Source organism: Mustela lutreola, chromosome 5, assembly GCF_030435805.1.
Source record: "Mustela lutreola isolate mMusLut2 chromosome 5, mMusLut2.pri, whole genome shotgun sequence".
Classification (NCBI taxonomy): Eukaryota; Metazoa; Chordata; class Mammalia; order Carnivora; family Mustelidae; genus Mustela; species Mustela lutreola.
This window is the reverse complement of record NC_081294.1, coordinates 140,234,511-140,262,161: the sequence shown is the minus strand read 5'-3', so window position 1 is coordinate 140,262,161 and position 27,651 is coordinate 140,234,511. Positions and strand designations below refer to the sequence as shown.

Here is a 27,651-nt window from a genome sequence, read left to right as displayed (position 1 = left end):
GCGAGCATAGGCAGACAGAATGGCAGGCAGAGTCAGAGGGAGAAGCAGGCTCCCTGCGGAGGGCAAGGAGCCCGATGTGGGACTCGATCCCAGGACCCTGGGATCATGACCTGAGCCGAAGGCAGCTGCTTAACCAACTGAGCCACCCAGGTGTCCCTCTGAACATGTTTCTATTAGTTTACCTTTCAGTGCTGTTCCTGTCTTTCCCAAACCAGTCCACCTCCAGTTCCTAGCTGCTCTCATCTGATCTTTTGTCACTCCCATTAAAATTTTTGAGACCACAGGTGCTACTGGCCTAGTGGCTATGCAAAGAGGAGTGCAGGGAATCAACCAGAGTGACCTTACCCCCCTTTCCCGGTCATCTGTGATCTAGGAATGGGATCACTTTGACTCCCTATATGACAGTGGTGGCCTTATGGCTGGGCAGTCAGCTGCAGAAGACAATTATGTAAAATGAAAGAAAATATGAATATGCTTAAAAAGGTAGATTTCCTCTTTTGGTTTCATTCAATTGGTCACAGAAGGAAAAGTGACATTTTCTAGTTCTCAAAGCATGATGATGATATAAAATTAAAAATTTGTTTTCAGTGGTCTGAAAGTTGAGGATTGAATGTTAAAATAAGCACAATATTTTCTTTTCTTTTTTTTTTAAAAAAAAAAAAAAGATTTTATTTGTTTATTTGACAGAGAGAGATATATAGGGAGAGGGAACACAAGCAGGGGGCATGGGAGAGGGAGAAGCAGGCTTTCCACTGAGCAGGGAGCCCAATGTGGTCTTCGATCCCAGGACCCTGGGATCATGACCTGAGCTGAAGGTAGATGCTAATGACTGAGCTACCTGGGTGCTCAGCACCGTATGATTTTCTAAGCTGCTATGGAAGAATTCATTTGAGTTTGTATTTATTGCAATACTGAGGAACTATGCAGCTCGAATATCACAGATTCTTATTACTTATTTTCTGAGGGTGGTTTTATCAGTCATAAGACAAGAAACCATGCCAATTATTTGATTACAATGTAATATAAAGAGTTGTTAACCAGGAAGGAAGTCGTTACATAGATAGTAACTTGCAGGATAAAAAAAGAACACAACTCTATGAAGGAGACAGCAGATATCATTCCTAGGGCTGATGTATCAAAGGGAAGAGGTTAGGATTAATCCTGTCTATTATGGAGCACGTGGAGTCCGAGAGTGAGCATAGGGAAAATGAATACAGAAAAGAGTGTTTGGAATACTCAGATAATGTTAATAATTGTCACAACAGATGAACTCTAGCTCCTTCCAAAGCTTGTGGAAAAAGTAAGTTTTTATTTCCATGAAACAAAATATGTCATTCAAATTTGTTCCCCAAAAACAGAATTCTAGGAAAGGAAGATCATGAATGAATTTCTTAAGGACCATTGGTTCATATTTATAGTTTCAATGTTTGTATTTCTGATTTTCAGGAAAAAGTACATGTTTAGTAAGTCAATTTTGCCCCCAAGGTGTACTATCTCAAAAAAAAATTTTTTTTTCACTTTTCATAAAAGTAGACCCTAAAATTTGAAATATCGCTATTAGAATTCCTTTTATGCTAAGCCAATGGCAGCTATTAAAATACAATGGTGTCTCATTAGATTTAGATTCTAGTTATAGTTTTCATGCAAGGAAAAGACTGTTTAAAAGTGGCTACAATACAGTCAGATATTTATTTCTCTTATGTAAATAAAGGCCAAGGGTGACACTTGAGAGCTTGTATGGTGACTCCACCATTATTAGGGACTCAAGTCCATCCAGGTGTCTACTCCATCATGTTAGGAGTCACATGAATGTAATCTGGTCCATAATGGCTGCTAGATCTCCAGCCATCACGTCCATGTTTTAAGCATCAGTTTGAAGGAAGAAAAGAAGAGTACACTGTAGACACGTCTTATATAATTCTGCTAAGGGGCCTGCGACTTGAAGTTGGGAAATCATGTGCCCAGCTAAAAATTGGGGCTCTCTAAATCTGAGGAAGTTGGGCAAAGTTACTACTGGTGGGGGACTAGTTGTCTTTGCCAGACTGTGGGAGGGATATTACCTCATCAGTCATAAGCCTTGGTGTGAATAAGTCTATCAGCTCCTTTTTGAAAAAGGGAGAGTTCAAAAGTAAGGGAGACTAGCGAGCATATAAGGACACCAGGCAGGAGAGAATGGAGCCTGCTGAATGGGGTGGACGGAGGATATTGAAGACAAACCCCCTCTATTTTATAATTTTGCTCAGAGCCAGCACCAGCCTAACTCCATCTTTCTTAAGTATTCATTTGTCCATTTAAAGAATTTGGATTCTATACTAACAGGGAAGGGGGCATGCATTGCTTACATTCATTTTGTTTCAAAAGACTAAATTTTTAAAAAAGATTTAATCCTTTGATTATGCCCTTCCCCCACACACACCTTTTTAAATAGGGAAACACCTTCTATGCCAAGATGGGTTTGGATTTCCATGGTTATTATATTCATCCTTGTGAGTGTCTCTCCCTTCTTGTGAACCCCAAAGGGCATGGAAAAATGGCATCATGTTGATAAAATGTGATGCCTTCCAAGACATTCTTTAAATATTCTATGTGCAAATATGGTCAAAATGGATAATTCAGACCAACTGGAGTGAACATTTCTCCACGGTTGCTTGGGGTAGAGCTGGCTGGCTTTGCAAAGTAGTTTTCTTTATAAACTCGCAACGTTGCCTTACGATGTGTCTATGTGGCAAGCCAGTTTCTTAAGTGATCTAACTGTATGTATTTAGTATTTTCCAGTACTTTTGCTTTTAGAACTAACATATAAGGGAGAGTGACTGGCCGTGCTAGGCTTTGCCAGAATCCTGGGTGGAAAGAAACAACACAAGACTCTCCGTTAGATGCTGCAGTTCCCAAAGATTTCACTTCTTCCAGCTACCTCCTCTTTCATATTTTGAAAACTTTAAGCACAGTAAGATAACAATTTTAGGAGGACATTGAAGGAGGAAAGAGATAGTGGAAAAATTTATTAAGATACAGTCAGGAATTTCATGACACTCTCAGGTTTGTTGCAGAGAAAATATGTATAGCAGGAAAATACCTGCACACTGCAAGAACCATCCCTAATTGAAATGATGAAGGGGCGGTGAAGGGAGCAACCGTCTGGCCTCTTGGGGCAGCTTTTGCTTTCACCCTGTGCTCATTATACCACCCCAGATCCCCCTGGCCCATTCCCATGTCTAGGAAATAACACAGACTTCTCCCAGGGATGCTGGTGTGATCGGGAATAGGATCTGTATTGCACAGGCTGCAGATGGCCAACGTCATCGAGAAAACCACTTGCAGCAAACTAAAATGAGCCCTGTTGCTTTGGGGAAGATGCTGTCTCCAGGAACCCCAATCTCGCTTTTCTGCTTTTTCCATCACAGGGGCTTGTTCCCCACACACCCATTCCCCCGCCCACTCCGTGCCCTGTTTTCCTCCTCCCTTTGACACTTCCTTCTCAAGGGCAGCATAAAGGCTGGTGGGAGCTTAGTTACCTTCCCATGAGACGTATGCATCCTCCATTAAAACCGGGATAAAAACTAAAGAGAAGAAGCTCTGTTGGTAGACTCTAAGGCAGAATGAATCATGGAAAGAGCCGACTACTAGAGCCAAAGAGAGCTGGAAGGGGTTCCCAGTTCTGTCACTTACAGACGGACTGGCGTGGGCCAGTTTCTTGTCTTTTCTGACTCATAGTGTCTTCACTTATAAAACTGAAACAATCATACCTGCCTTCTTTTTGAGAATTAACTGAAACATTGTATATAACAAATTTGTACAATATCTGATGCATAGTTGGTATTCAGTAAATACTTGTCCTCTCACCTGATCCTAAGGGAGACAGGAGTTGCTGGGGTGAGTTATGGGGCCTCCCCAGTATTCTGATCTGCTGGGAGCCGTGTGTGTGTGTTCATTTCTGTGTATGTATATGTGTGTGTGTGTGTGAGAGAGAGAGAAACTGTGAGTAAGTTTAGGGGGAGTAAGGTTATGTAATTGCATTGATGTCTCCTGTCTTCTTAAGTTCTTTTGTTATCTGCAGCGTCCTGGTATGAAGGAAAATGGAAAGGAAACCCAGGATCCTTGATAAACAAGATGTCCGAACAAGGAAGCAGAGTGGTTTGGAGGTTATTACCCCCACATGCTGATCAAAACCTCATGAAATCATCTTCCTAGGTTCCTTCTGTTTTTTAGACCCCCTTTTTCCTTTGGATGGTGCCAGGAAGAGGACCCATTTTGTTTCTGTGAGCTTCATTTTCTGTGCTGGCTACCCTGGGGCCAGCATTCTTTTGTCACATGTGTTAATATCACTGTCTTAGGATCTGTCAAAATGAAGAATCGCTTGCTTTCTGTGCCAGAGCTGATCCGATAGTCTGTCTTATTTGCAAAGATCCAGACCTTCCTCGGCACCAAAATACAGAAACGAGGCATAGGTCTTAAAGCTCTTTTTGTCTTTCATCAAACACAATGCCCAGTGTTGTGATATTACCAGCAGCCTGAACTCAGGGGTCTCCTGTGGTCTGTAGGGTCCAGCCTCAGGTCAGGAGCTGATCCCTTTGTGATGGGGGGGGTCAGTGATACAGAGCCTCTCACCCAGACCCTAATCCCTCTTCAGGAAATGAAGGAGGCCCTAAAACGCCTAATGGTAATCTTTCTTGGACCCTAGAGAATAATATTCACCCTGGGTGAAACTGACTCCTGCCTCTATCCAGGGTAAAAACTCCTAACCCTTCTGCCCATGATGAGATTTTATCATCCTGCCCTTCTGGTTTTTCAGGGAAAATCATGAGCCATATTTTTACAAAAATAATTTTGAAGATAGATAATATCCATCCTAATATCTAGTATGGAATATAATTATGTATGATTAAACATAATATAGTACATTAATGAATTATTATTGATAATTAACATAATTTAAATTTAAAATAATTTAAAATAATAAATAATAAATATAATGGATACTATAACAATATATAATATATAAATATAAAGTATATTTATAGATAATAGATATTATCTACCTTCCATATTATAGTTATTATATATTATATATGATAATATATTCTGTAATACATAACTATAATATAGAAATAGATAATATTTATCCAATTGTATATTATTTGTGTTATCTAATATTAAAATTAGTATCTATATTATCTATCAGTATAGCTCTAGATACAGATAGAGACAGAGATAATACAAGGAGCTAAGTACAATAGTTACATAAAGAACATCAAGCAAAATCTGAGCATCTTCATCCCCAGGAAAATCTATAGATAATTTACCAGGAAAGGTTGTAGGCCAGGGTTGCATTCTTGGTTTGACATCTATGGCCCCAATTTATTCACACTCCATTCCCATCATAAAGAAAAGTGGATACATGTTAGGTTATAAGAAGTTTACCCCCAGGCGCCTGGGTGGCTCAGTGGGTTAAGCCGCTGCCTTTGGCTCAGGTCATGATCTCGGGGTCCTGGGATCGAGTCCCGCATCGGGCTCTCTGCTCAGCAGGGAGCCTGCTTCCCCATCTCTCTCTCTCTCTCTGGCTGCCTCTCTGTCTACTTGTGATTTCTCTCTGTCAAATTAATAAAATCTTTAAAAAAAAAAAAGAAGTTTACCCCCTCTGTGGGTTTTCCTGATAACATTCATAATATCCACTATTGAATTCCTTTGGCAGGTGTTCTTAAGCTTAGGCTAATGGGCATTCATTAAGTCGGGCCTGTTACCATATCTTGAATAAAATACATATTATGACCAAAGATATTTGATCAATTATTTCAATAAAATTCGTTTCACTTGAGATAGTAAGATCTTTGCCTTTAATACCACAGGCTTCAGAGAACTGTCAAAAGGACCCATGACACTAAAAAGTTAAGAATGCTGAAGAGAGTAGAAAATGACTTTCTACATTATCAGCAGTTTCATTAACTGAGTTGTCACAGGTCTTAGTTCTGTCTTCTGTGGTCTCACCATCATGCCTCTGTTGGATTGTGCTGTGTGTGATTGTTGGTCTTTGGGCAGAATACTACTTTCAATACAGTAACAGTGAGATTCATAGTGGAAATTTTCTTCAAATTTATTTCAGCATTGACTGAACAGCTCTTAGGTGCTAGTTACTATCTAGCCAAAGAGGATACTAGGTCAAAAACATATATATATTACTGCTCTTTACTGACTTATGATCTAAGGGTATGTGTGCGAGTGTGTGTGTGTGTGTGTGTGTGTAATGAATTCTTGATTTATGTTTCCCCCACAGATCTTGGAGGCATCTGAGGTTTAATGAGGACTTTCCAGCATTCCAGACTGCTGCCCTGCAATGAAGCTGTGAGTCAGAGTCTCTGGGTCTAAGAAGTTGGCAACAATGTGGAACCCCAGGACAGCCAACCTGACTAACCTTCAGTCTGAGCAGAATCCCAAAATGAGTCTGGCCTGAAATCAGAGCAAGCCTAGAGAAAGACTTGCTTGTTGATGGAAACAGGAAAGGAGAAAAGGGTCTGCAACAAATTGCAGCAGGCTTTCCACCATTCTAAAGAGCCCACCTTCCTTCTCAGCCAGGCCCTTCTCTGTGGGGACTCCCATTCCAGCCTTTTGCCAGACACAGAGAATGTCAGTCATGCAGGAAAAATAAAGACAGGACCTCAGAAAACGAGACCTGGAACGGTAATACTCTCACAACAGTCCAGTAGGAGAATTATGTCGGAAGGTCAGCCCAGCCCCCCGGTGATCCCACCCCGCAGGCCTGGGTTCCGGGTGTGCTATATCTGTGGCCGAGAATTTGGGTCCCAGTCAATTGCCATTCATGAACCCCAGTGCTTGGAGAAGTGGCGGATTGAAAACAGCAAGTTGCCCAAGAACCTGAGGAGGCCAGAGCCCTCTAAACCTCAGCCTCTCGGGGGCAGCGGGTCCTACGATCTTCAGGCAGTGAACGAGGCAGCGTTCCAAAGTTCCCAGGCTCAGCTGCTGCCCTGCGAATACTGCGGCCGCACGTTCTTGCCAGATCGGCTTCCCGTTCACCAGAGAAGCTGCAAGCCCAAGGATGATGGGACCAGAGCACCAACCCTCAGCAGTTCTGATGATGGTGCTGGTCCCAGGAAGGCTGCTGGTAGCATCCCCGTCCGACCACAGACTCTCACCTGCTATATTTGTGGTAGGGAGTTTGGCACTCTGTCCCTTCCCATTCATGAGCCCAAATGCCTGGAAAAGTGGAAAATAGAAAATGACCGGCTCCCCAGGGAGCTCCGCCGACCACTCCCACAGAAGCTTCAGCCACTTCCCACCGGACAGTCCAACCAAGAGGGGCCAAGTCAAACCCAGCTGGTTCCCTGTCCAAACTGTGGCCGGACCTTTGCCCCAGACCGCCTTCTGGTACACCAGAGGAGCTGTAAAGTTCAACCTAGTGGGCCAAAGATTCAGGATTTAACCTTAGGGAGTAAAGATGCCCTAAAAGAGTCCGCTAAGTCCAAACAGCAAAGGAACATGGCGGCACCCACGGTGACTGATAAGGTAATTCATGCCTCATGAGATGCCTCATGGGTACATTGAGAGAAAACTATCCTCAGGGGATATGAAAGAAATGAGAGAATCAGAGAAAACTATCCCCAGCATCAGCTGCCTCAGCCCCTAGGATAGTTTCTTTCAATGTCTTGCCTCTGCCTCAGTGCAGCCTGTCCTGGTTGACCAGTGTCGGACCCTCTATCTTGGTTGGCAAAGTCGATCTAAGAACATCCCTGCCCAGTGGGTTTGTAGTCCTCTTCTACTCTGCCTCCTCAAAGAAAGAGAGATGGACGTCCTTCTTCCCTGATTCCTCATACCAATAATCCTTGGGAGAGACTGTTAGTTGAAAATGAGTCATTAATGCTGTGTCTACATTGCAGAGATATAATTCCCATTCCAACAGCCAATATTTATTACCGGTTTATTTTAGTCATCTACCTTAGGAATTCGTTCTTGGCAACGCCGGGTTATGCTGAGTTTATCTTACTAAAATAGAATCTGTGTCAAAAACCCCAAATGACTTTAGCAACAATTAGGCACTGGAGCCCTCACAGAAAGAGACGTGTTCCTCCAATAGCATGTTTTCTTTTAACGTGATTATGATATGCGGGACGTAAGCCCCAGGGCACACCCTGAACTGATGAGGTGTGGGTTCATGGTTCTGGGAAAGGCTCAGTTCCCGCTGCTGCTCTGTGTCCTGTGTTTGGGCTGGCCAGCAGGCACTGCTCCCCACTTGGGGACTTGGGAATAAGCATGATGCCGTGGGTCCCTAACCCGTACGGTGAAGTATTGTTTACCGGAAGGTTCCCCATCAACCATAACTGGGCAAGAATGCTTATGAGGTTGACTCCCCATAAGCCATGGTCCTTGTGCTTTGTCCTGCCATTAAGCCTGGGTGGATGTGACTACACCGTTCTGTGTCATACCTTACAGGATGTCAAATCATGAGAAATAGGTAAAAATCTTTTCTCTATGGTTTGCTACCTAGAACACCTCACCTGTAGGGATGCTCTCTCTTTTTTTTTTTTTTTTTTTTTAATGTAGGCTCCACCCCCAGTGTGGGGTCAAACTCATGAGCCCGATATCAAGAGTTACATTCTTTACTGACTGATCCAGCTAGGCACTTCTCTCTTTCTTTCTTTCTTTTCTTTTTTTTTTTTTTTTTTAAGATTTCATTTATTTATTTGACAGAGAGAGATCACAAGTAGACAGAGAGGCAGGCAAAGGTGGCAGTGGGGGTGGGGGGGATGCAGGCTCCCTGCTGAGCAGAGAGCCCAATGCAGGACTCGATCCCAGGACCCTGAGATCATGACCTGAGCCGAAGGCAGCGGCTTAACCCACTGAGTCACCCAGGTGCCCAGGCACCCCTTTTAATGGATGGTTTGGGGGAAACAGGTTACCCAAGCTCTTCTAAAAAGATTAAACCAGAAGGACTGGAGGTTGGAGGACAGGAAGCAGCCTTTTGTTTTTTTACTTTTTACTGCAACTTTTCTTCCTTACTTTTGTATTGCATTACATTGGCAGTCTTCTAGTACTTTTCTCTCACTTTCGTGTTTAAAACGAAGTGATTAGAAACTTACTGGTTTAAAAGATTCCAAGACTATGACCATAAAGCCCAAGAGTCAGACTAAGAGAGGCTGGGTGAGTTTTCCGATGAACACTGAAGAAAGAATTGTTAGTTTCTGTACCGAAATCAAAACCCACACTCTTATGTGTGGCATGAGCTGCAGGCTGGTCTCATAAACATGATCTGCTTTTCCCATCTCCTGGCTATTGCTTTTCTTCCAAAATGTGTGGGGTCTGGATTCAGAGAACACAAGAATCCGTGTCTCAGGGCCACGAGTCGGCAAGTCCATTAGCTCTCTGACTCGCAGCCCTGTTTCCTGAGTGCATGCATTTGCTTCACATGTTCTCAGTACAGATCTCGAGATAGGGAAGAGCGTGGTCAGGATTCCTGTGCTCCTTGTTGTAACACATACTTCATGCCAAGAGGCTGAGCACAGCGTGTTCTCACTCAGTCGAGACTGCTGAAAGAGGCTGGCCCGGGCTCACGGCTTCCCAGGAAGACCCCTCCTGCCTCAGCCAGGCATCTGGGGGGGAGATGTCAGAAGAAGAGGCCACAGCGGTGGCCCTTGGTGACTCAGGCGTTTAGATCAAAGCAGGGGCTGTCCATCAGAACAAAGGCATCTGGTATCACAGCACCACCAACCCTGCCCCTGGACCTGAGGAGCCGCAGGGCAGCGGGAAGTTGGCGCTCATGGCTGTGAGACGTGTGCTGGCCCGTTTGGGGACCACACAGGCTTTCGTGAAGGGCATAGGAAGGTCATCCAACATAGGGTCCTTTTCGTTGCCAGACTTAAAGCAATCTTGCATGAATTAAAATGGAGAAAACTGGTAGGCTTCAGAGAGGCATAAGATCTCTTGAAGCAACGGACTTGATTTCTTCCCTAGAAGAGGTATTTGCCATTCCACAGTGCTTTTCACCAGGAAACCTCTCCCAGGCAGTGTGGTTTTCTCTTTCAGTTATGATTTGATCTATTGCTGTTTTTCTTCCTTTGTGTCATTGAAAATTTAGAAGTACAATTTCTTTGTATCATTCAAAATTGAAATATGATGGAAAATCATCCATTTCCCCTGAAGATCACTGCCTTGTGCACGATTAGATCTCCATATTTCATCTGCCGGTGACAGCCGACTTTTGGCTTTGGCACAGGCCCTTTCTTGTCACGCTTCCGATGTGCGCTGCTTCTCTTGTCAATCAGATTCTAGAATCCTTGATCTGATGGCGGATCAGCATCAGAGCTTGCCTGGTGCTCCTAGAGGGCTCAGTCTCCTAGAGAATTCCGGTGAGGGAGAATATTTTCAGCACCGTGATAGCGGGGCTTGGAAAACAATTCACTCCAGTCGGGCAACAATACCGTTCCGCTGGCAGAGTGAATTACGCGTCTGCTCAGAGTGTTCCTCCAACATAGACTGGCTCAGTTCTTTTATGACACAGGCGCTGCTGTTACCCTTCAATCAAACCCAAACGCAAATAAATACCGCCTGAGACGAGTTCTTCTCCGAGACTTCCGCGGGCATTTTGCTCTAGCTCTGCTTTGCCCGCTAACCACCTCATGAGCTTGAGTTAACCTGTTGTGTCTCCTCCAGAGCACAAGGCTGCATTTACCCTTTCTGATCTCACAGGCGAGCTCTGAAGGACGCTAAGCAGTATGTAAGCGGGATAAAACTCTGAGTGAAGATCTTTATTTCAAAGGTGTGACGGCTCTGGGGTCGCTGCACCTGCATTATTATATGGTTTCATGAGCTGAATCACCCTTTCTTTCTTTCCTCCAAAAACAAATGGAAAGGCTGCATAAGCGATCTCCACCTTAGCAAGATTTTAAAAGTGATAGTACATCCAGATGAAGTTTCGATGCCTAATATGGAAACCGATAGATTATCCTTTTAAATGTTAATATTGCATTTAGTTTGTCTATTAAATTTTGTCTCTTTAGTAAGCCTACTGTCTATTTTAGTAAGCAATTTCCTAAGTGAAGCTGATGGGTACAGTAATAGAGGTCATTACTGCTCTTGATTTTAATATGAATGAATAAATTTTAGTGCTAACATTTTAATATTTGGGGGAAAATGTTGCCCTTTTCTAAAATCCGATCATCTTTCACTCTTTGATTTCAGGCCCTTTCTGGCTAATTGGAACACAGATCAGTAGTTAACTAAATATCACTACAAACCAAAATGAGGCCTTAGTCTCATTATCTTTTATTGGTTAGATAATGCTTGGGGTTATTTTCTTAGAATTCTGCTTGTGACCTGTGAAACATTATTCCTAAAAATCCCATACTATATTATGAAATAAGCGCTCTTTAGGGAAATCATCTCTTTCCGTAAATGATTCTCTCTGAATCTAGTTTTAAGCTACCTTTGTCATCCTAGATGTTTAGGTTTGAACTAAGAGCCCATCAGACACATCTCTAGCATCTGGTGCTGCCATCTGGTGTTTTAAAGTAAGGTGTCTGTGCTGTCAAAAATACTATTGTTCTCCTGTTACCTCCAAATATATTAGAGAAGGTGTCCTTATTATAGATGCACATTTGCATCTACTGGGTTAGAAATATTTGGAGTTTAGGTAAAATCACAGAAGAAAGGAAACTGACTTTTTATTGAGTACCTTTATGATCAGCCCTATGTATGCATGGTTTCCTTTGAATTTTACCATAACACAGCTACAGTTTTCCCACTTTCCATCTGGGGAGACGGAGGTGAAACAACCTGTCCAGAGTCACCCAGTGGGTTTGCTAGTGGGTGTCAGAACCAGATCTGATTCCAAAGACCCTATCTTTTCAAGTCTAAGAGACACAGTATGTGTGAGATACAAAAAGGGTATAAGTGTTAAGTCCAACAGAGGATAGAAGTGTGTTTATTCAGCAAATATTTGTTGTTAGGCATTGGGCTGAGTCCTCAACAGAGAGTCCTAAAAAAGACACAGTTGTTGATCTCATGGAATTTTTATTCTTACGGAGGAAATAATAGGAACTAAATATAGAATTCCAAATTGTGATATGACAGTGTCTAATGGTGGGAGGTTGACATACAGAATCTTGGTTAGAGAAATCCTCTGGGAGGAAGTGATACGTCAGCTGCACCATGACAGGTAAGAAAGAAGTAGCCAGAAGTAAAGATGTGGGGAGAAGGGAATAGGGAGAGGAAGAGACATTTTGGCCGAAGCTCATGTGGGCAGAGATTGATGAGGCATACAAGACGAGGCTATAGAAGCAGTAAGTCCCTGAAGCTGCCCAGCGAACAGAGGTCATCCGTTGTGTGGCTCTTGAGGGGGTCCAGCTGAGAGAAGATGAAAGCTTGGCCAAGCGCGTTGATAGCCAAGATGGAGATAAGGTATAATAGACATAATTTGATGGCAGTTGGGATGTTGGAAGTGTTGAGGAAGGGTCAAATGTGGCTCCCAGACTTCTGGTTTGAGTAAATGCTCTGGTGCCATTTTCTAAGATAAGTCTGGAGTCAGGGGAGGATCTTGAAGGTTAAGACCAATAGCTCCTTTCTGGATGCAGCAAACTCAAAGTCCTTGTGAGAAATCTAAGTGGGTAAGTCAGGCTGAATATAGAAGTCTGGACCTCAAAAAAAAAATTGGACTGGGGTATATATTTGTGCATTATTAATATATATTGAAAGTCATCAGAAGGAGTTGTGGTTTGGAAAAGGGAGACGCCAGGCTGAGCCCTGAGGCATTAAATGATGTAGTGGTTAGAGGAGAAGGAGCTGGAGAGTGAGAGCCTGGAGACACTGCAGAAAATGTCACAAACAAGGGTGTGGAAAGCAGTGTGGGATGGTGGCGTAGGATGAGGGCCAAAAAAATACCTGTTCAACTTGGCAATGTGGATTGAGTCTCATAACCTTGGAAAGGACACATTCCGTGTAGTGCTGGGGGTTCCAGAATGTGTGAATGATAAAGATCATGTCCTTGGGGTATTGTTGCTGTGAGCATCTTTGCCACAGACATCTTTGTCCCAAGTACTATGCTGCGGATATTTTCACCATGTAACGCATGGGCTAAACAGCAATTTGGCCATAAAAGACGAAATAAGTGGTTGACAGTTTGGTTTCATTTCTTCACTGACAAAGTTTCAGTTTTTACATTATATAAATCTTTCCTAGCCCTCATAAAGCTCCATCCAGGGACAAACAGACGTCGTGATCTTAAAATAGTGAATAACACCACCATATGCAGACTTGATAGAAAATAGAGTGATAAAACTTACTTGAAGTGTGAACAAAGAGAGTGGGAAGCCAGATTATATACTGTACTCAACCATACAAGAAAATGATAATATGTCAGTGACAATGAAAACCAAGCCCAGCAACACATGCGTTACAGCATGAGCATTTCTTTCACATTTCCCATAGAACTTTGGAACATCTATCGACAGACATGTGACAATATGCCAAGAATGAACAGTGTAGAAGGCTTTCACGATGCAACTCAAAGCTCAGTTTCAAATATGCATCCTTGTATTAGGAAAACTAATACCTCTCTGAAGGAAGAAATGAATACTTTTATTTCTTTTTATGTTTCATTATGTCCTTTTTACTGTCCCTCTTTTATTTTTCATTATTTTATCCTTCATGTCAAAATTGCCTTACCGCCCATTAGGTATGCAGCAAAAATGCTTGCGAAAGATGCTTACATTGAAACTACCTTGAGCCAGTAACAGGAGGGTGCGTTTTGAAACGTTGGCCTTGGAAGACCAATGGGTGGGCAAGAAATAGAGATGGCACATGAAGAGAGGTTTCTATAGGAGATGGGAAACTCTAGAACATATATGAATGTTTAGGATCCTGATTCAGTGGAGAGAGGGGGTTGAAGACGCAGGAGAGGTCATAGGGGCAAGTGTGAACCCTGGGGAAGAAACACGCAGTAGCAGGTGAGATCCTAGCACACCGGGAAGGTAGGATTTGACAGGAGACAACACTTACTCATGTCCGGAGGAGGTTGGAATGCAGATAAGGCAAGTTTGTAGGCTGCTGGTGGGAAGATGAGGTAACTTGGATCTGTTCACTTCTATCTCATGTTTTCTCAATGAAATACCAGTCAAGCCTATTAAGCCCATCAGATGAGAAAAAGAGGCAGAGGGAGAAAAAGTTTGATTTTAAGAGTCTGCTTAGTCATTTGTCTCTTCATGCCTTCAGTTAGACTGAGTTCCTGAAACCAAGACTAAGGCTATGATTCCCAAACACAAGAATGTCTTGGAAGTCTTCGGAGATGGTAGATGAAACATTCAGCGGGATCCTTCAGGGGATTCTTAGCCTTATAATCCTCTTAAGTGGCCTTAATTCACCACCTCAGCTGTGTTGATGTCATGAAGACCAGCATCGACCTCACAAACTGCCCCTGATGATGCTGAGAGCTGGACCACTAATGTCCAACTCCATGTGCCATTTCTTCATCTTTCCTTGGTGCCAACCATGCCCGCATACCAGGGAAGCCATTCTTGGATCCCATGACTCTCAGGTGTACCAAGCACAACTATAAGGTAACCAGACCAGTTCTCTTCTGCATTCTTGATTCTAGAAGCCAGCCCAAAAGAATCTGTGCTTGTATATCATGTGTGGACTCTGTGTGTACAGAGGGTGGGGGAGTTACAAATTTCAGAGTAACAGCATCATCCGTGAGATTGAGGTATCACTTCCTAATATGAAAATATGAAGAATAATGCTCGTCTGTACCAATGACAGTGTAACATAATTATTTTTTAAAATCAGCTTCAAATTATAATTGTACATATGGTAGCAGAGACCCTAACAGGGTTACCTCATCCAGAGCCCAAAGACAAGAAATATTAGGTAGTTATTGCACTGGTATTCCAATATGTGGCTTTCTGCTCCTATATTTGTATAACAAATATACTGACTGTCACCTCTGTGAGAAGAGGGTATCATATAGAATAAATTCTAATATTAGTCAGTCCTAAAATGGACAAATCTACAACACGCTCCAGTCTCAAAACAATTAATCCAGCTTAAATAATTTCATACGTCTTTATGTGCTTGCTTTTCCCAGTCATTTCCGTCTCCCTACTTCCAGCCCCAAGCAGACATCCGTATTTTCTGATTGTCGATACTTAGTAAATTGTTGTGTAATGACTGAATGGATATGCATAGTTCTTAGAAATCCAAATTCCAGGATCAACAACCAACATCTCTCCCAAGATTCTTAGAACTTCACCAAAGGCAATACAACCTTGAAAAAGTTCTTCCTGAAACAGAGGTGATTCTCCTATGAGCAGAATCTCACTGCTAAATCATTAGACAAAAGTTCAGCCTCTGACTTGGGACTCTGTCTCTTGCTTTCTCTTTATATGGTATAATTCACCTCCTTCTTACATCTACTTCCCTTTCAAATATTTACCGCGATGAGGTTGAGTTACTTACTAAGAGATGTCCTAGAAATTGAAGGAGGGCCTAATATTCCCAGGAACTCAAGAAGTTTCCAGTATTTCAATATATCAATATTCTAATATTCCTCTTTGGCCTCTCTCTGAGCTGCAGAGCCTGTTATTATATAAGATGGAGACAAATCAAGCATTGGAAATAACCCAGCTTCCAAGTTCCAGGTCGGATAGTATCTATGATTTGCTTTTTTTCTCTCTAACTGTAAAACCTGAGAAAAACTGAATGGCTTTCTCTGTTTGTGAGTTTTTCCTCCCTTACTCCTGTTGCTCTCTTGATGGTTCATTTTACCTGTGACCTGAAAGTCTTTGAGGGCCACAGGTCAGGTCTTTTGCAAAACAGAGAAGCACCAGAACCAAACACCAGGGACATCTTCCAGCCGTTTACTTCAAGGAAAGTCAGTCTTGATAATAATTTGGCAAGAGACTTACTTGATCATACACCTCACCTTCTAACCAACATCCTTCTAAAACATCAGGAGCAAAAACAGTTTTATCTCAAATGTGAGAAGAAAAAGAAAGAGGAAGAGGAGGAGGAGAAGAAATAACTTCAGCCAAGAATCTGTATTCCTTTTAGAAGCAGAGACCAATTTGGAATTTGTTCTTTGACTTACATTTTTCAGCCTTGTATCTCAGGATGAGCACTTAAATAACTAAAATGCTAAGCCTATATCCCAAATACTAGTAGCTTGTTTTTTAAAAAAATCAGTACATGCAGATACTTGAATATTAGCAGCCCTTCCAAATGATTGGTGAAGTCTTTCTTATCATTCAAAGGAGCAAAACAAAACTCCAGATCATAAGTAACAGACTCTAATAGTGGGCCAATACACAGGCTGGGTCGGAAAATTCCTTAACGTGGCATCCAGTGATTTCCAAAAACAATTCTGTTTCAAACAACGATCCTTCCAGATGTGACATTTGGGTAGAATTGTTTGAAAACACCAGAAGGAAATGTGAAATACCAGTGGTTTCTAGACAATCAAATTGCAATTGTTGTGGTTTCAGACGGAGCTATACTGTTTGTCCTATACATTAAAATGCTATTTATACTTTGCATGTGTATGGAGTGCCCGAGGGAACGGAAACTTAATTATACACATTCAGTCTCCATCAGGTTTGTTGGAATTATGCTTTAAATGGCCGCAGGCAAAATTCTGACTTTGGGAATGGAGTCTCTGATGAGCCGGTCTCATATTCTGATCTCATTCTACTTGTTAGCGCCTTGTGTACACTCCCTGTCTCTACCAACCCTCACCTCTAGATATCGTTGGAAGGAGCTTGGGAGAATCCGAGAAAATCCTTCACAGGAAAATCTTTCATAGGATTATCCGCATTTTTGAAAGAGGATCTGGAAGGAGGGCGGTGTTCAACCCAAAGGAAAGAACATTCAAGGTAGTCCAGAGAACAGATGGGGGAATTGTGCTGGTTTCTGTCAAATCCTACCCAGTGGCTGATTCTGCAGACAAATAAGACTGAGCATGATGCTCTGCTAACCTTTGATGACCTTACCTCTACCATGTTTCTAGAAGCAGCTGGAATCAGACAGACCTGGAATCTGCTAATAGATGAACAATGAACTCACAGAACTTTGAACCAATTAATTTCTCCAGCTTCTATTCCCCCACTGTGAGAGGCTGAAATGAAAGCTCTCCCACACAGATTGGCGTCTGACAGGATGGTGTCTGACAGGATGGTGTCTGACAAATCGTCCCTTGTCATCTCCTTCCTGCCCCTTCACAGTGGCAGGGGCAGAAGAGCTACTCTCTGAGGGAAAACAAACTTCACTACTTATTAACTACTCTGTGCCTCAGTTTCCTGATCTGTAAAACAGGGCTCTGAGTCCTGCCCAGGGGATTAGAATGAGAACTATTAGAATTAAAGCATGTTAAGTGCTTAGTACAAGTCCTGGAACTGAGAAAGTGTTGGAGCATGATTAGCAGCTACTTGGTCAGATATTCTCAATATTGTAATGTTCCTAAGGATTTCTACAAGAGCTTTTGTCCTTTTCTCCACACAGATGGAGGAGAAAAACTTGCCCTCTTATTTCTCTATCCGAACTTTCTGCCTTTTCTGATACGCTTTGTGCACTTAACCACAGACATTTCAATTATTTGGCCCTGGTGGAAGGAATCAGGAGTGTGGAAAATCTAAAACATCCATGAAGACCCAACTCCTCTATGTTTAATTTTGTTGTGAAGAAAGAGGAACTCGGTCAATGGCATGACACCCATCGAGAGAGCCTCAGAGTCCCTCAGCCTCGGGCAGGACGTGCCCTGCTTTTGACAGCCAGTGATCAGGAGTGGGGAAGCAAAACATCCTCCGGCAAGCAGACAACTTGTGGGTCATGCCCAGTTCCCGGGCACATGGTTACTATGCGGTCTTGGAAACCATCCTCAGCCTTTAAAGTTAAAACTTCTTCAGACCTCGGGATGGGTGTCAAGACTCCAGTTGAGTTCTGTTGGAATTGCCTCAGGGCTAAATTCAAAGAAAACAGGGAATTCTTGTTGTGACCATCTGTTAATTTTCACTGCACATGCTTTAAAAACAAATAAACAAAAACAAAAACAAAAACACCTCCTCTGTGACCTGGAGGGTTTTGAATTCCACAGCCTGAGATTCAGTCCTTTGATTCCCAGCTAAAACGCAAAGATTTTATAGATGAATAACAAACCCTCTTTAGCTATTGGCACATGAATGCCCATTAACCACAAGTTCAGGTCATCTCTTAGAAATGAGATAGAAGCCAAATACCTTTGATTGGAGAGAGGTATAGGGAGATAGCTACTCAGGGCCTTCCCCTCCTCAAGTGCTTTCAGGATTTGGGTAGGCTGCCTGGAAGGCAATAGGGAGTGGAGGAGCCTGTGGTATTTTGGAGAGTAAGTCCTCCTCAAAGATATCATATTTAACACTTTTAAGAACCTCATGCTGGTCAAGTACAACAAGACTGTCTGTTGACTGAGATGGTCATTGGTCCATTGGGTTACAGTCAGAGATCCAGAGTATGAAGCAGAGGGAAGGGAGTTCTGGGGGGTAGCCTGGCTAAGATGCTGTGAAAGGGACAGCCTGAGTCATGAAGGACCCATGAAGGGATGCACGTAGTTGCATGACAGTTGAGAGCAGCTGGCATTCCATGCCTGAACACAGGGTAACTTACCACAGCAACCAGCTGTCATTTGGATCACCTGTGGGAGTCCCCAAAACAAGGAGGCTGTTCTTGTGAGTCAAACATCCAGGAGCCAAACCTAAGAATTTTACAGGGCTACAGAAAGTACAGGACCCTAGAGAGATTCCACAATCTGGAGAGTAGTTTTTAGAACTTAGAGTCTGAGTTTAAACATATTAGTGGGTGAAAAGGTTAAAAAATGCTTCCTCCACTCAGTGGGCTCCTTTGTCACCCAGACTCTGCTTTTGACTAACTTCACACGGAGTGGGTCTCGGGCATGCCACAGAGGGACCTGTCCACCTGACCTACTGTCCTGGAGAAAGAGCTCAGAAGAAAGTGAAAATATATTTCCCAAGAAAAGGTAGGGAATGAAGTATGGTTATCCCAACTATTGGGACCAGCATGGTGTCTGGCACCTGGCCTGTAACCAGAAGATTCTTCCTGAGCAACAGTATCTGGGCTACCTCGAATCACCTCCAGACAGACAGCCCATTCCTCCAGATGCATTTCCACATAGGGTAGGTCTCAATCTTCCAAAAGCCTGTGCTTTTAGGAGGTGTCTCTGGGTGCTTTCTGTTCACAGTGCGACTTCGGTATCAATATTTAGAACCTCAATGCTCTCCTGGCTTTTGTAAAGTTGAAAAAAAGCTGATGAAACCCAGATATTGACAGACTAGCCATACTGTGCTCATTTCCAGTCCCACTCCCAGAAACAAAGTACACGTCAACATATAGACTAATGGTCTATGGCCAAGTCTTGAGACAGGCAAGATTGCCATGCTTATCCCTCCCATGGTCAGTACTTTTTAATTTTGCATCTTGTTATTTCTACCATTACAGATTAATGATCACAACCAGATGGTTTGAAAACATGTTAAGGTGGGGCACCTTTCTCTAATGTACTTATCAAAGTCCTGGTTTAGACCGATGGAGATTGTTTCTTTTTTCAGGATGTTCTCACCTCTGGGTTCCTTGATTCCTCTTTGACTCTCAGGTTAATGAACGTCCCCAAATGGACACAGGACATATGGCTGTTTTGATGCAGGGATGTTATGATGTAACCTTAAAAAAAGGACAATAGGGACACCCAGGGCACTCTTAACCTTGGTTAAGAGTCTGCCTTCAGCTCAGGTCATGATCCTCAGGGTCCTGGGATCAAGCCCCACGTTGGGCTCTCTGCTCAATGGGGAGTCTGCCTCTCACTCTTACTCTTCTTTTGTACTCTCCCTCTGTCTCTTCCTTTCTCAAGTAAATAAGAAAATCTTTAAAAAATAAAAATAAAAAAGGGCAATTAAACTTACTGCATTTTTAGTTTCATTTCCAAGTAACGCATGAAGCATGTTCCTTAGAGGAAAAAGGCAGGCATTTTATTTACATACATTTTTGGCCATAAAATGACATCTTTTCCATTTTGATGTGGTTGCTTCGGCACAGCCCCACTTAAATGACCTCCTCAAAAGGAACAGGCCAACAGCTTTCATGATGGCAAAGAAATCCAGCAAACGTCTGCTTCCCAGTGCACAAACGTGGGAGGCTTCGTCTGTTCTCTAGTGGCCTTCTAGAACCAAAGCTCTCAGGACTCTCTCTCTTTCCTCTTGAGGGGAATGAACCGAGAGATGATAACTGTAGGCTGCAAGGAGGTCAAGGACATAGCCAAAGGAAATGCAAAGGCATGGATAGTTTGAAGCAAAGAACGCCTTTGGATATCCCTGACATCACCTGCGGAAAGTGACTGAACTGACCTGTGTCCTTTGTGCACTCTCTCTCTCTCTGACTCTCTCTTTCTCTCTCTCTCTCTCTCACACACACACACTCATATACTTAAGGACTTCGAAGTTCCTTTTACTAGAAGATAGAAACTGGCATGAGTGATGTTCTCAACAGACCAGATGCCACACATATGGGCACGGGGGAATAGCCCTACTTTCAAACTACTCATCCCTGCCCCAGAGCAAGGGCCTGACAGTCTAGAATTGGACTTTCCTGAATGAAATTATATGTGAATGGGGTTGCTGCTCCCCAGTGCATTGTCCCTCTTAAAAATGTTGATGTTCAGGGTGGGGGGGGTACTCAATAAAATGTTTTCTAATTCTCTCTAGTTCTTTTTCTTTTTTCATTTTTCTTCCGTGATATTTTTTTTTTCTCTTTTCAAGAATTTCTTGGGAGACAAATTAAAAGCGTGCAAACCTAGACATCTTAACAATAGTCTCTAGTGCCCGGCAAACGTCGCTCTAAAATACATCATTTGATTCTGTGATTTCCTCTGATGGGGTGTACTGCTGACTTGAAATTGACTGCAATCCGTGGTCACCACAAAGCAAAGTGCTCCCCCAAACGAGGTCTGCGTGAGTGGTTTTTAACCTTTACTGAGGAATGAAAGACAAACAATAAACTACGTTCATGAAACTCACGCAACTCAATGGGTTTTGACAGTTTTATATACCTGTTACATCACCACCGTAATCAAGACACAGAACATTTTCATCACCCCGAAGATTCCTTATACCCTTCATTCTTGCTTCTACCTCCTGGAGACCCCTGATTTGATTTTTAAGCACCACAGCTTCGTGCGGATTTTCTCTCCCTGGAATCCGGCAGCAATGGGCTCTTCATGTCTCATGGCTCATGAGATATCAGCCTCATGGCTCTGAGGGCTATCCACAGTGGTACAAACAACAGTGGTACTTATTGCTAAGTCCATGCCATGGCAGTGTGATACTTTATCTATTTACAGGTGTTTTCAGTTGCCTTATTTTTTTTTCTTAAAAAATTTTTTTATTATGTTCAGTTAGCCAGCTTATACTAATACTAATATTAGTATAATAATACTATACTAATATATCATTAGTTTTTGATGTAGTGCTCAACGATTCATTAGCTGCATATAACACCCAGTGCTCATCACAATATGTGCCTTACTGCTTTTATTATCACTTAAGAATGCTTTCTACTTCAGGGAAGGCAAAATCTTTCTGCGTTTTCTCAACAAGAAAGAAATCAAGATGGTTTAATCTGTGACAAGTATCAAATGCCCCAACGTGAGCCATGCCTTCATCTGATTCTGCCTCAAAAGGATGAGGTCCTCATCCTTACACTCAGGTCTCAGTACAATCAAGACACTTTTCATTACTTTTCTCATTGCCCTCCCTCTGTCTGACATCCCAAACAGCACTGTGTCTTAGTTGTGGCTGATGCCACTCAGTTGGCAGAGAAAGTACTGGCTGCAGGTCTCTTCTGTCCAATCATGCCCCAGCGCCTGAGGCGTGGCTAGCTTCTTGTGGCAGGCAGGTGGAGTCTGGGGTCAGGACCAAAGTGGAAAGGTGGCAGGATGCTTTGAAGATGTGCCAAGCTTTCAGTGTGCCTATTTTGAATAGACTGGTCCTTGCTCTCATACTCTCTCTAATCAGTCTTCATGACCGACTTTAACGTGCTCAAATTAACTGACTACAGTAATATTAAACAGTTGTTGAACAGTTCTACCTATTCAACAGCCCACTTTACTAGCTTCTGGCCAAAACCCTTCCTTCCTTCCTTCCTATGGCAGGCTCCTGTGGGGCTCTGTCTATCATGGCACTTAACCAATTTTTCCTTCTAATTGAACAAGTAGTTGATATGCTAGTCTCCATTACTAAAGAAAGCTAAGGATTGGCATGCCACATAACCTCCAGCACAGGAAGATGCTATCCTCCATTTAAACATTTATTGCTGGAAGGAGCAGATGAGTAAAGTCATGAAGGTAGGAAAAGTTGAGGACTGTTGGCTCTAGCTTCAGGTCTGGTGTTGAGTTTGGTGTGGCTAGTAGACCTGTTTCATAGGTCTAAGGTTGGCATGAGTGAAATCAACATGAAATGTTAGCCTTTCTTCTGTAGCCACGGAAAACCACAGAAATTCTGGATACCACATCAGACACACCAAGTCTGCACAAAACATAGTCAAGTGCAGAGACGAGAGTGGGGGACCTGGGAGGCTGAAAATTCTATGTTGATTTGTCAGTCCAGCCACAATTGGACAACAGAGGACCCAGGGGATGGTTCAATCCATCCATCCCCCCAGATTATCTCTTTGGCTGCCACTTTTCAGCATAAGATGGCTAATACCATACGGTCCCACTTAGCTATTTCTGAAATCATACTTGGGCTAACGCTACCAGATCAGACAACCGAGGCTGAAAAAAATGAAAATATCTGGAAGTGCTGTATTTAGATTATCTTAGGTGGAAACAAACTCATGCTAAATTCTGTCTTCAGATTTTTTTTTCCAGGCCTTTTTATCACTTTTTAAAGTAATGGAGTAAAATTCTAGGGCTTCAATTAAGTTATGTCATATAAACATGTGACTGATGTATGTCCAACTATGAACGGCTGACAAAATAAAATGGTACTATTGGAATAATGTAATTTAAGATACTGTAAATATTTTCATTTTGCATTACAGTTTTATTTTATGCTATGCAAAACTACTCATTTATAACATTAATTCTAGGTCCAGTTACTAACTGATGACAACAACACTAGATTGGATTATATACACAGGCTTGATTATACCATCTTTTATCAGTTATTTAAGGAATGTTCAGAAAGTGTGTTGGACTCCACTTGATTTTTCCATTTAGGACTAATTGGATTACCTAATTCCAACTGAAGTTTTGACCCTGGAGTTGATATTCTTCTTATTTTATTATTCTTATAAAAATGACACATGTTTATTATAAAAAAATTAAAGCCACTAGTAAAGTACAAACGTTGGCATAAAAATTGTTCCAAGCTCCTTTTTGTTTGACCTAAGTGATTATTATTCCAGGAATCTCTCTCTGTGCACAAACATATATAAATAAACAGGCACGCAGATGTTTTCATGGGACTAAGGTAGTCATGACTAAGTTATTAATACAGATATTAGTAAAGGAAAAAATAGAGATACTATATTTAATTTTACTTGATTTTGACAGAAAGAAACCAAAGAGATGGTGATGGTATTGCTGAATTTCAGATAAATATTTCTTCACTAAAGAGTATTCATTTTTAGGGTGCCTGGGTGGCTCAGTGGGTTAAAGCCTCTGCTTTCAGCTCAGGTCATGATCTCAGGGTCCTGGGATCAAGGCCCACATCGGGCTCTTTGCTCAGCAGGGAGCCTGCCTCCCCCCCCCTCTCTGCCTGCCTCTCTACCTACTTGTGATCCCTCTCTCTGTGTCAAATAAATAAATAAAATCTTTAAAAAAATATTCATTTTTAAAGGACCCGCTGCAGTTAAAAAACAAAGATAATACCAGATTTGAAAAAAAACGTGTAACTCTGGGTTTTAATTTTATACTGTTTGAAGTGGCTATTTGTCATGACAGTAAAGAATTTAGTATCGTTAACATCTTGGCCCCTCTCCTTCCTTTCTCAAATTTTGGTAAGTATTTTTATATGTTGAGGAATGTTCTTTTCTTCATTCTCTTCTCAAACCCCCAATTTCCAAGGTCAAAGCCAGTCTTAGAGTCATGGCTTTGAGATTTCTGAGCTTGTTTGGTCGTTTCATCTCTTGATTGCTTCTGTTTTATTAAATCATGTTTTCCAAAAGGGATCAGAAGTAGAGTGATTACATAATTTGTTAACCAAACGGGGGCATCTTAGAGAATTCAAGAGGAGCTATTGTTAATTGTCAAGACAACCGGCATCACAGGGACTGTTTTAGGCAAAGCAGGACTGAAGATCATCCTAAAGCCAGACGTGGTGTATCTCATAAGTTCTTGCTTCAACTCAGCCCTTTTTTGAGGCATTTTGAGGCATTAAATGGTGCCAAATGGTTCCTCACACAAAGAAGCATCTATTGGGGGGAATAAAAAAGGTTTGCTTCGACTAAAGGCCCAAGAACTCACTTCCTGGGGGTAATGGTTGGGCTTTACAGAGTCCACCAGTTGTTCAAAATCATACCCCTAATTCTTTATCCATGGAAATTATTATTCTGGAGAGATGGCCATATAACTCATTAGATCTTCAAAGGGGTCTATTGCCCCCACGAGCATCACTAATCTCTATTTCACCACAAATCTCCAAAAAGCTACCTTGCTGGGTTGGTTATGTTCCCCTAATGTAGGAATGATATCACACAAATATAATTTCACATTATCATTACTTAGTTTTTGTTGTGGGATTAGCATAAGGAAGGACAAAATGTAGAGTTTTTCTGATCTTTTGCAAAATTGCTAGTAATGACTTTGATTATACTTATCAGTATCTCTTTCGTTACTTACCATTAGGCATATGTCTCCCCCTCAACCAGTTGTTCTACTTCCTTCTACAAGCTCTATTGCAACTGAGTTGTGCTGTTTACTGGGTTTCCTTTCAGCCTGAACTGTCAGGGAGATCACTGGGAGCTGTTGGAAGCTTTTGAAATAGATTTCCTAGTCTAGGATTTTAGGACCTTTTTCCATTCTTCTTCTGTTAATACCTTGTTTCATGCCAAAACACGCACCTTGTTGGTCCTTGTTCTGTTTCCATCGCTTAGATGGTGGTATTCCACAGCTATTTATATTTTATTTTATTTTAATCTTATTTTAATTCTAGGGTAGTTAACCTACAGTATTACATTAGTTTCAAGTGTACATTATAGAGATTCGGCATTTCCCTACATTACCCAGTGCTCATGATGACAAGAACGCTCTTTAATCCCTATCACCGATTTCATGATGAAATCGATTTCACCCATGCCCTTCCGCTCTGGTAACCATCAATGTGTTCTCTAGGGTTAAGAGTCTGTTTCTTGGCTTGTCTCTGTCTCTTTTTTCCCTTGCTCTTTTGTTTTGTTTCTTAAATTTCACTTATGAGTGAAATCACAGGGTATTTGTCTTTCTCTAACCGACTTCACTGAGTGTTATGATCTCTAGCTCCCTCCATGTCACTGCAAATGGCAAGATTTCATTCTTTGTGATGGCTGAGTAATGTTCTATTGTATATACTATACGAGTTTTTATCCATTTGTCTATTAATGGGCATCTGGGCTTCTTTCATAGTGTGACTACTGTAGATAATGCTGCTAAACATCGGGGTGCATGTACTGAACTAGAGTGTTTGTATTCTTTGGATAAATACCCAGTAGCACAATTTCTGTGCCATAGAGTAGCTCTATTTTTAACTTCTTGAGGAACCTCCATACTGTTTTTCATGGTGGCAGCACCAGTTTGCATTCCCACCAACAGTGTAAGAGGGTTCCCCCTGGGGTTCCCTGGGTGGCTTAGTGGGTTAAAGCCTCTGCCTTCAGCTCAGGTCATGATCCCAGGGTCCTGGGGTTGAGCCCCACATCGGGCTCTCTACCTGGCAGGGAGCCTGCTTCCTCCTCTCTCTCTGCCCGCCTCTCTGCCTACTTGTGATCTCTGTCAAATAAATAAAATCTTAAAAAAAAAAGAGAGAGAGGGTTCCCCTTTCTCTGCATCCTCACCAACATTTGTTGTGATTGCTACTTATTTTAAACTATAAAAGTAATACGTGGATGACCAGTCATTCCCCCACAGTGACTCAGGAAAGTTGTTAAATGTCCACTTTCCTTTGCCATGCATAGTCCTGGCCCGAAAGATGAAACATGAAGTGTTCTCAGTAGAGAAAAGACATAGCAAAAAGAAGAAGAAGAAAAAAAACACTGCATGGAAAATAAAATGATAATGCCAATGGTAGCCAGCAAAATGATTGGAAACATATGAAAGTTAGTGGATTCAAGTTAAAAGAAATACACACATGCGAAAGCTTTCCCTGAAGGGCTCGATGCCCTCTGTCCATCTCCAGCCTTAGTAGACTTTCTCAGGAAATCAGGAAGCAAAAGCAAATTTGTGATGAGCCCTTAATAAACTTCCTCCCTCCTTTCCCCACCATAAAACAATTCCACAGAATCAGGGATTAACTTCTTAAAAAATTCTTTTACCTTAATGTTAAAAAATTAACACCTCACCCCAAGAATATCTGAAATGTTGACAGGAAAATTGTTGATCTAACCATTTGCTCTGCTGGAACTTTTATCGGCTTCCTCTTTGCCTGCCTTTGATTATGGTTTCCTGGAATCCGTGGTCCTGGAAAGACCCCAGGTAGACAACCCCCGAGCTGCGCCCCGGCAAAGCCTCAGTGTGCCTGCCTGCCTTGCTTAGCTGGGCTGTGTCTTGTCCTGGCACACAGACCCTGTGCCCTTTCTTCTTCCCCTGGGGCGCTGACCGCCCCCCTCCGCGCTCCATCGTCCCCCCACCCCCAACCAGCTCAAAACACCAGAGAAAAGAGGCTGAAGAACAAACTGGTGGGGTGGGGGGGTGGCGGGGACCAGGGGATGGAACTTTTTCCGCTCTCTTTGTAAGTTTCCAACGGACAATGGTGACATTAATGAAAAGTAAAAGAGGTTCTCTTATCTCCCATTCCACCCCGAGGGGATGCATTTTTCTCTTCAGCTGTGTTCTGGGTTGCTTACACTTCTCTGGAGCAGGCTTAGGAGTAAAATGTTAAAACCTAAGAATATGGAGTGTGTTGCAGGTTCAACTACAGTTCAACCACAAATATAGAGCATGGACCAAGCTTTGGAAAATATAATATAGAACATCTTAGCCTTTTTATGGTATTAATTTTCTCCCACATCCCTTTAAGTTATTTTGTGCATATCATCTGGCCTCTGGATCTGCCTGTTTTCTTCTAATTTTTCCTTCCAAAAGAAACCTGACAATGTGACATGAACGTCTCCATTAATGACCCGTGCCATTTATCCGGCTTGTATGCTTGGTTAAATACTGGATTTGGCTCATACTTTCCATATGGAATATTAATATTCATTATTCGCAAAGTAAAAAGGCGAGCTTCTCATATTAAACTTTAAAAAGCCTGTATTTAATTAATCTTCAAGTAAATGAATCTGTAAAAAATAGTAAGAAACTAATGGATATTTTGAAAATTACTGCTTCTGCTTTAGCCTTTCTCTTAGGTCTCAAATTTGCCAGATATTTTTAAAGTCACTTTTCAGACATTAGATCCTGTTACACAGCAAATAAAAAAGAAGACTAAA

General features: G+C 42.1%; 1 protein-coding gene across 7 annotated transcripts in view; it reads left to right on the top strand.

The window, feature by feature from the left end:
• The window catches only part of ZNF475 (zinc finger protein 475), a 57,952-nt gene that overhangs the window by 20,049 nt on the left and 10,252 nt on the right, over positions 1 to 27,651 (top strand). For 4 of the 7 annotated variants that reach the window (XM_059175758.1, XM_059175757.1, XM_059175755.1 and 1 more), the window contains one exon: positions 6,272 to 7,518. The exons of 1 other annotated variant lie outside the window; for it this stretch is intronic. In XM_059175758.1, coding sequence (XP_059031741.1) covers positions 6,484 to 7,518 — 1,035 coding nt within the window. In that variant the 5' untranslated portion in view covers positions 6,272 to 6,483. Of the gene's footprint in view, positions 1 to 4,057; positions 4,143 to 6,271; positions 7,519 to 14,177; positions 14,559 to 27,651 lie in introns of those variants that run through there. 2 more of the 7 variants (XM_059175754.1, XM_059175759.1) reach the window with 2 other exon arrangements.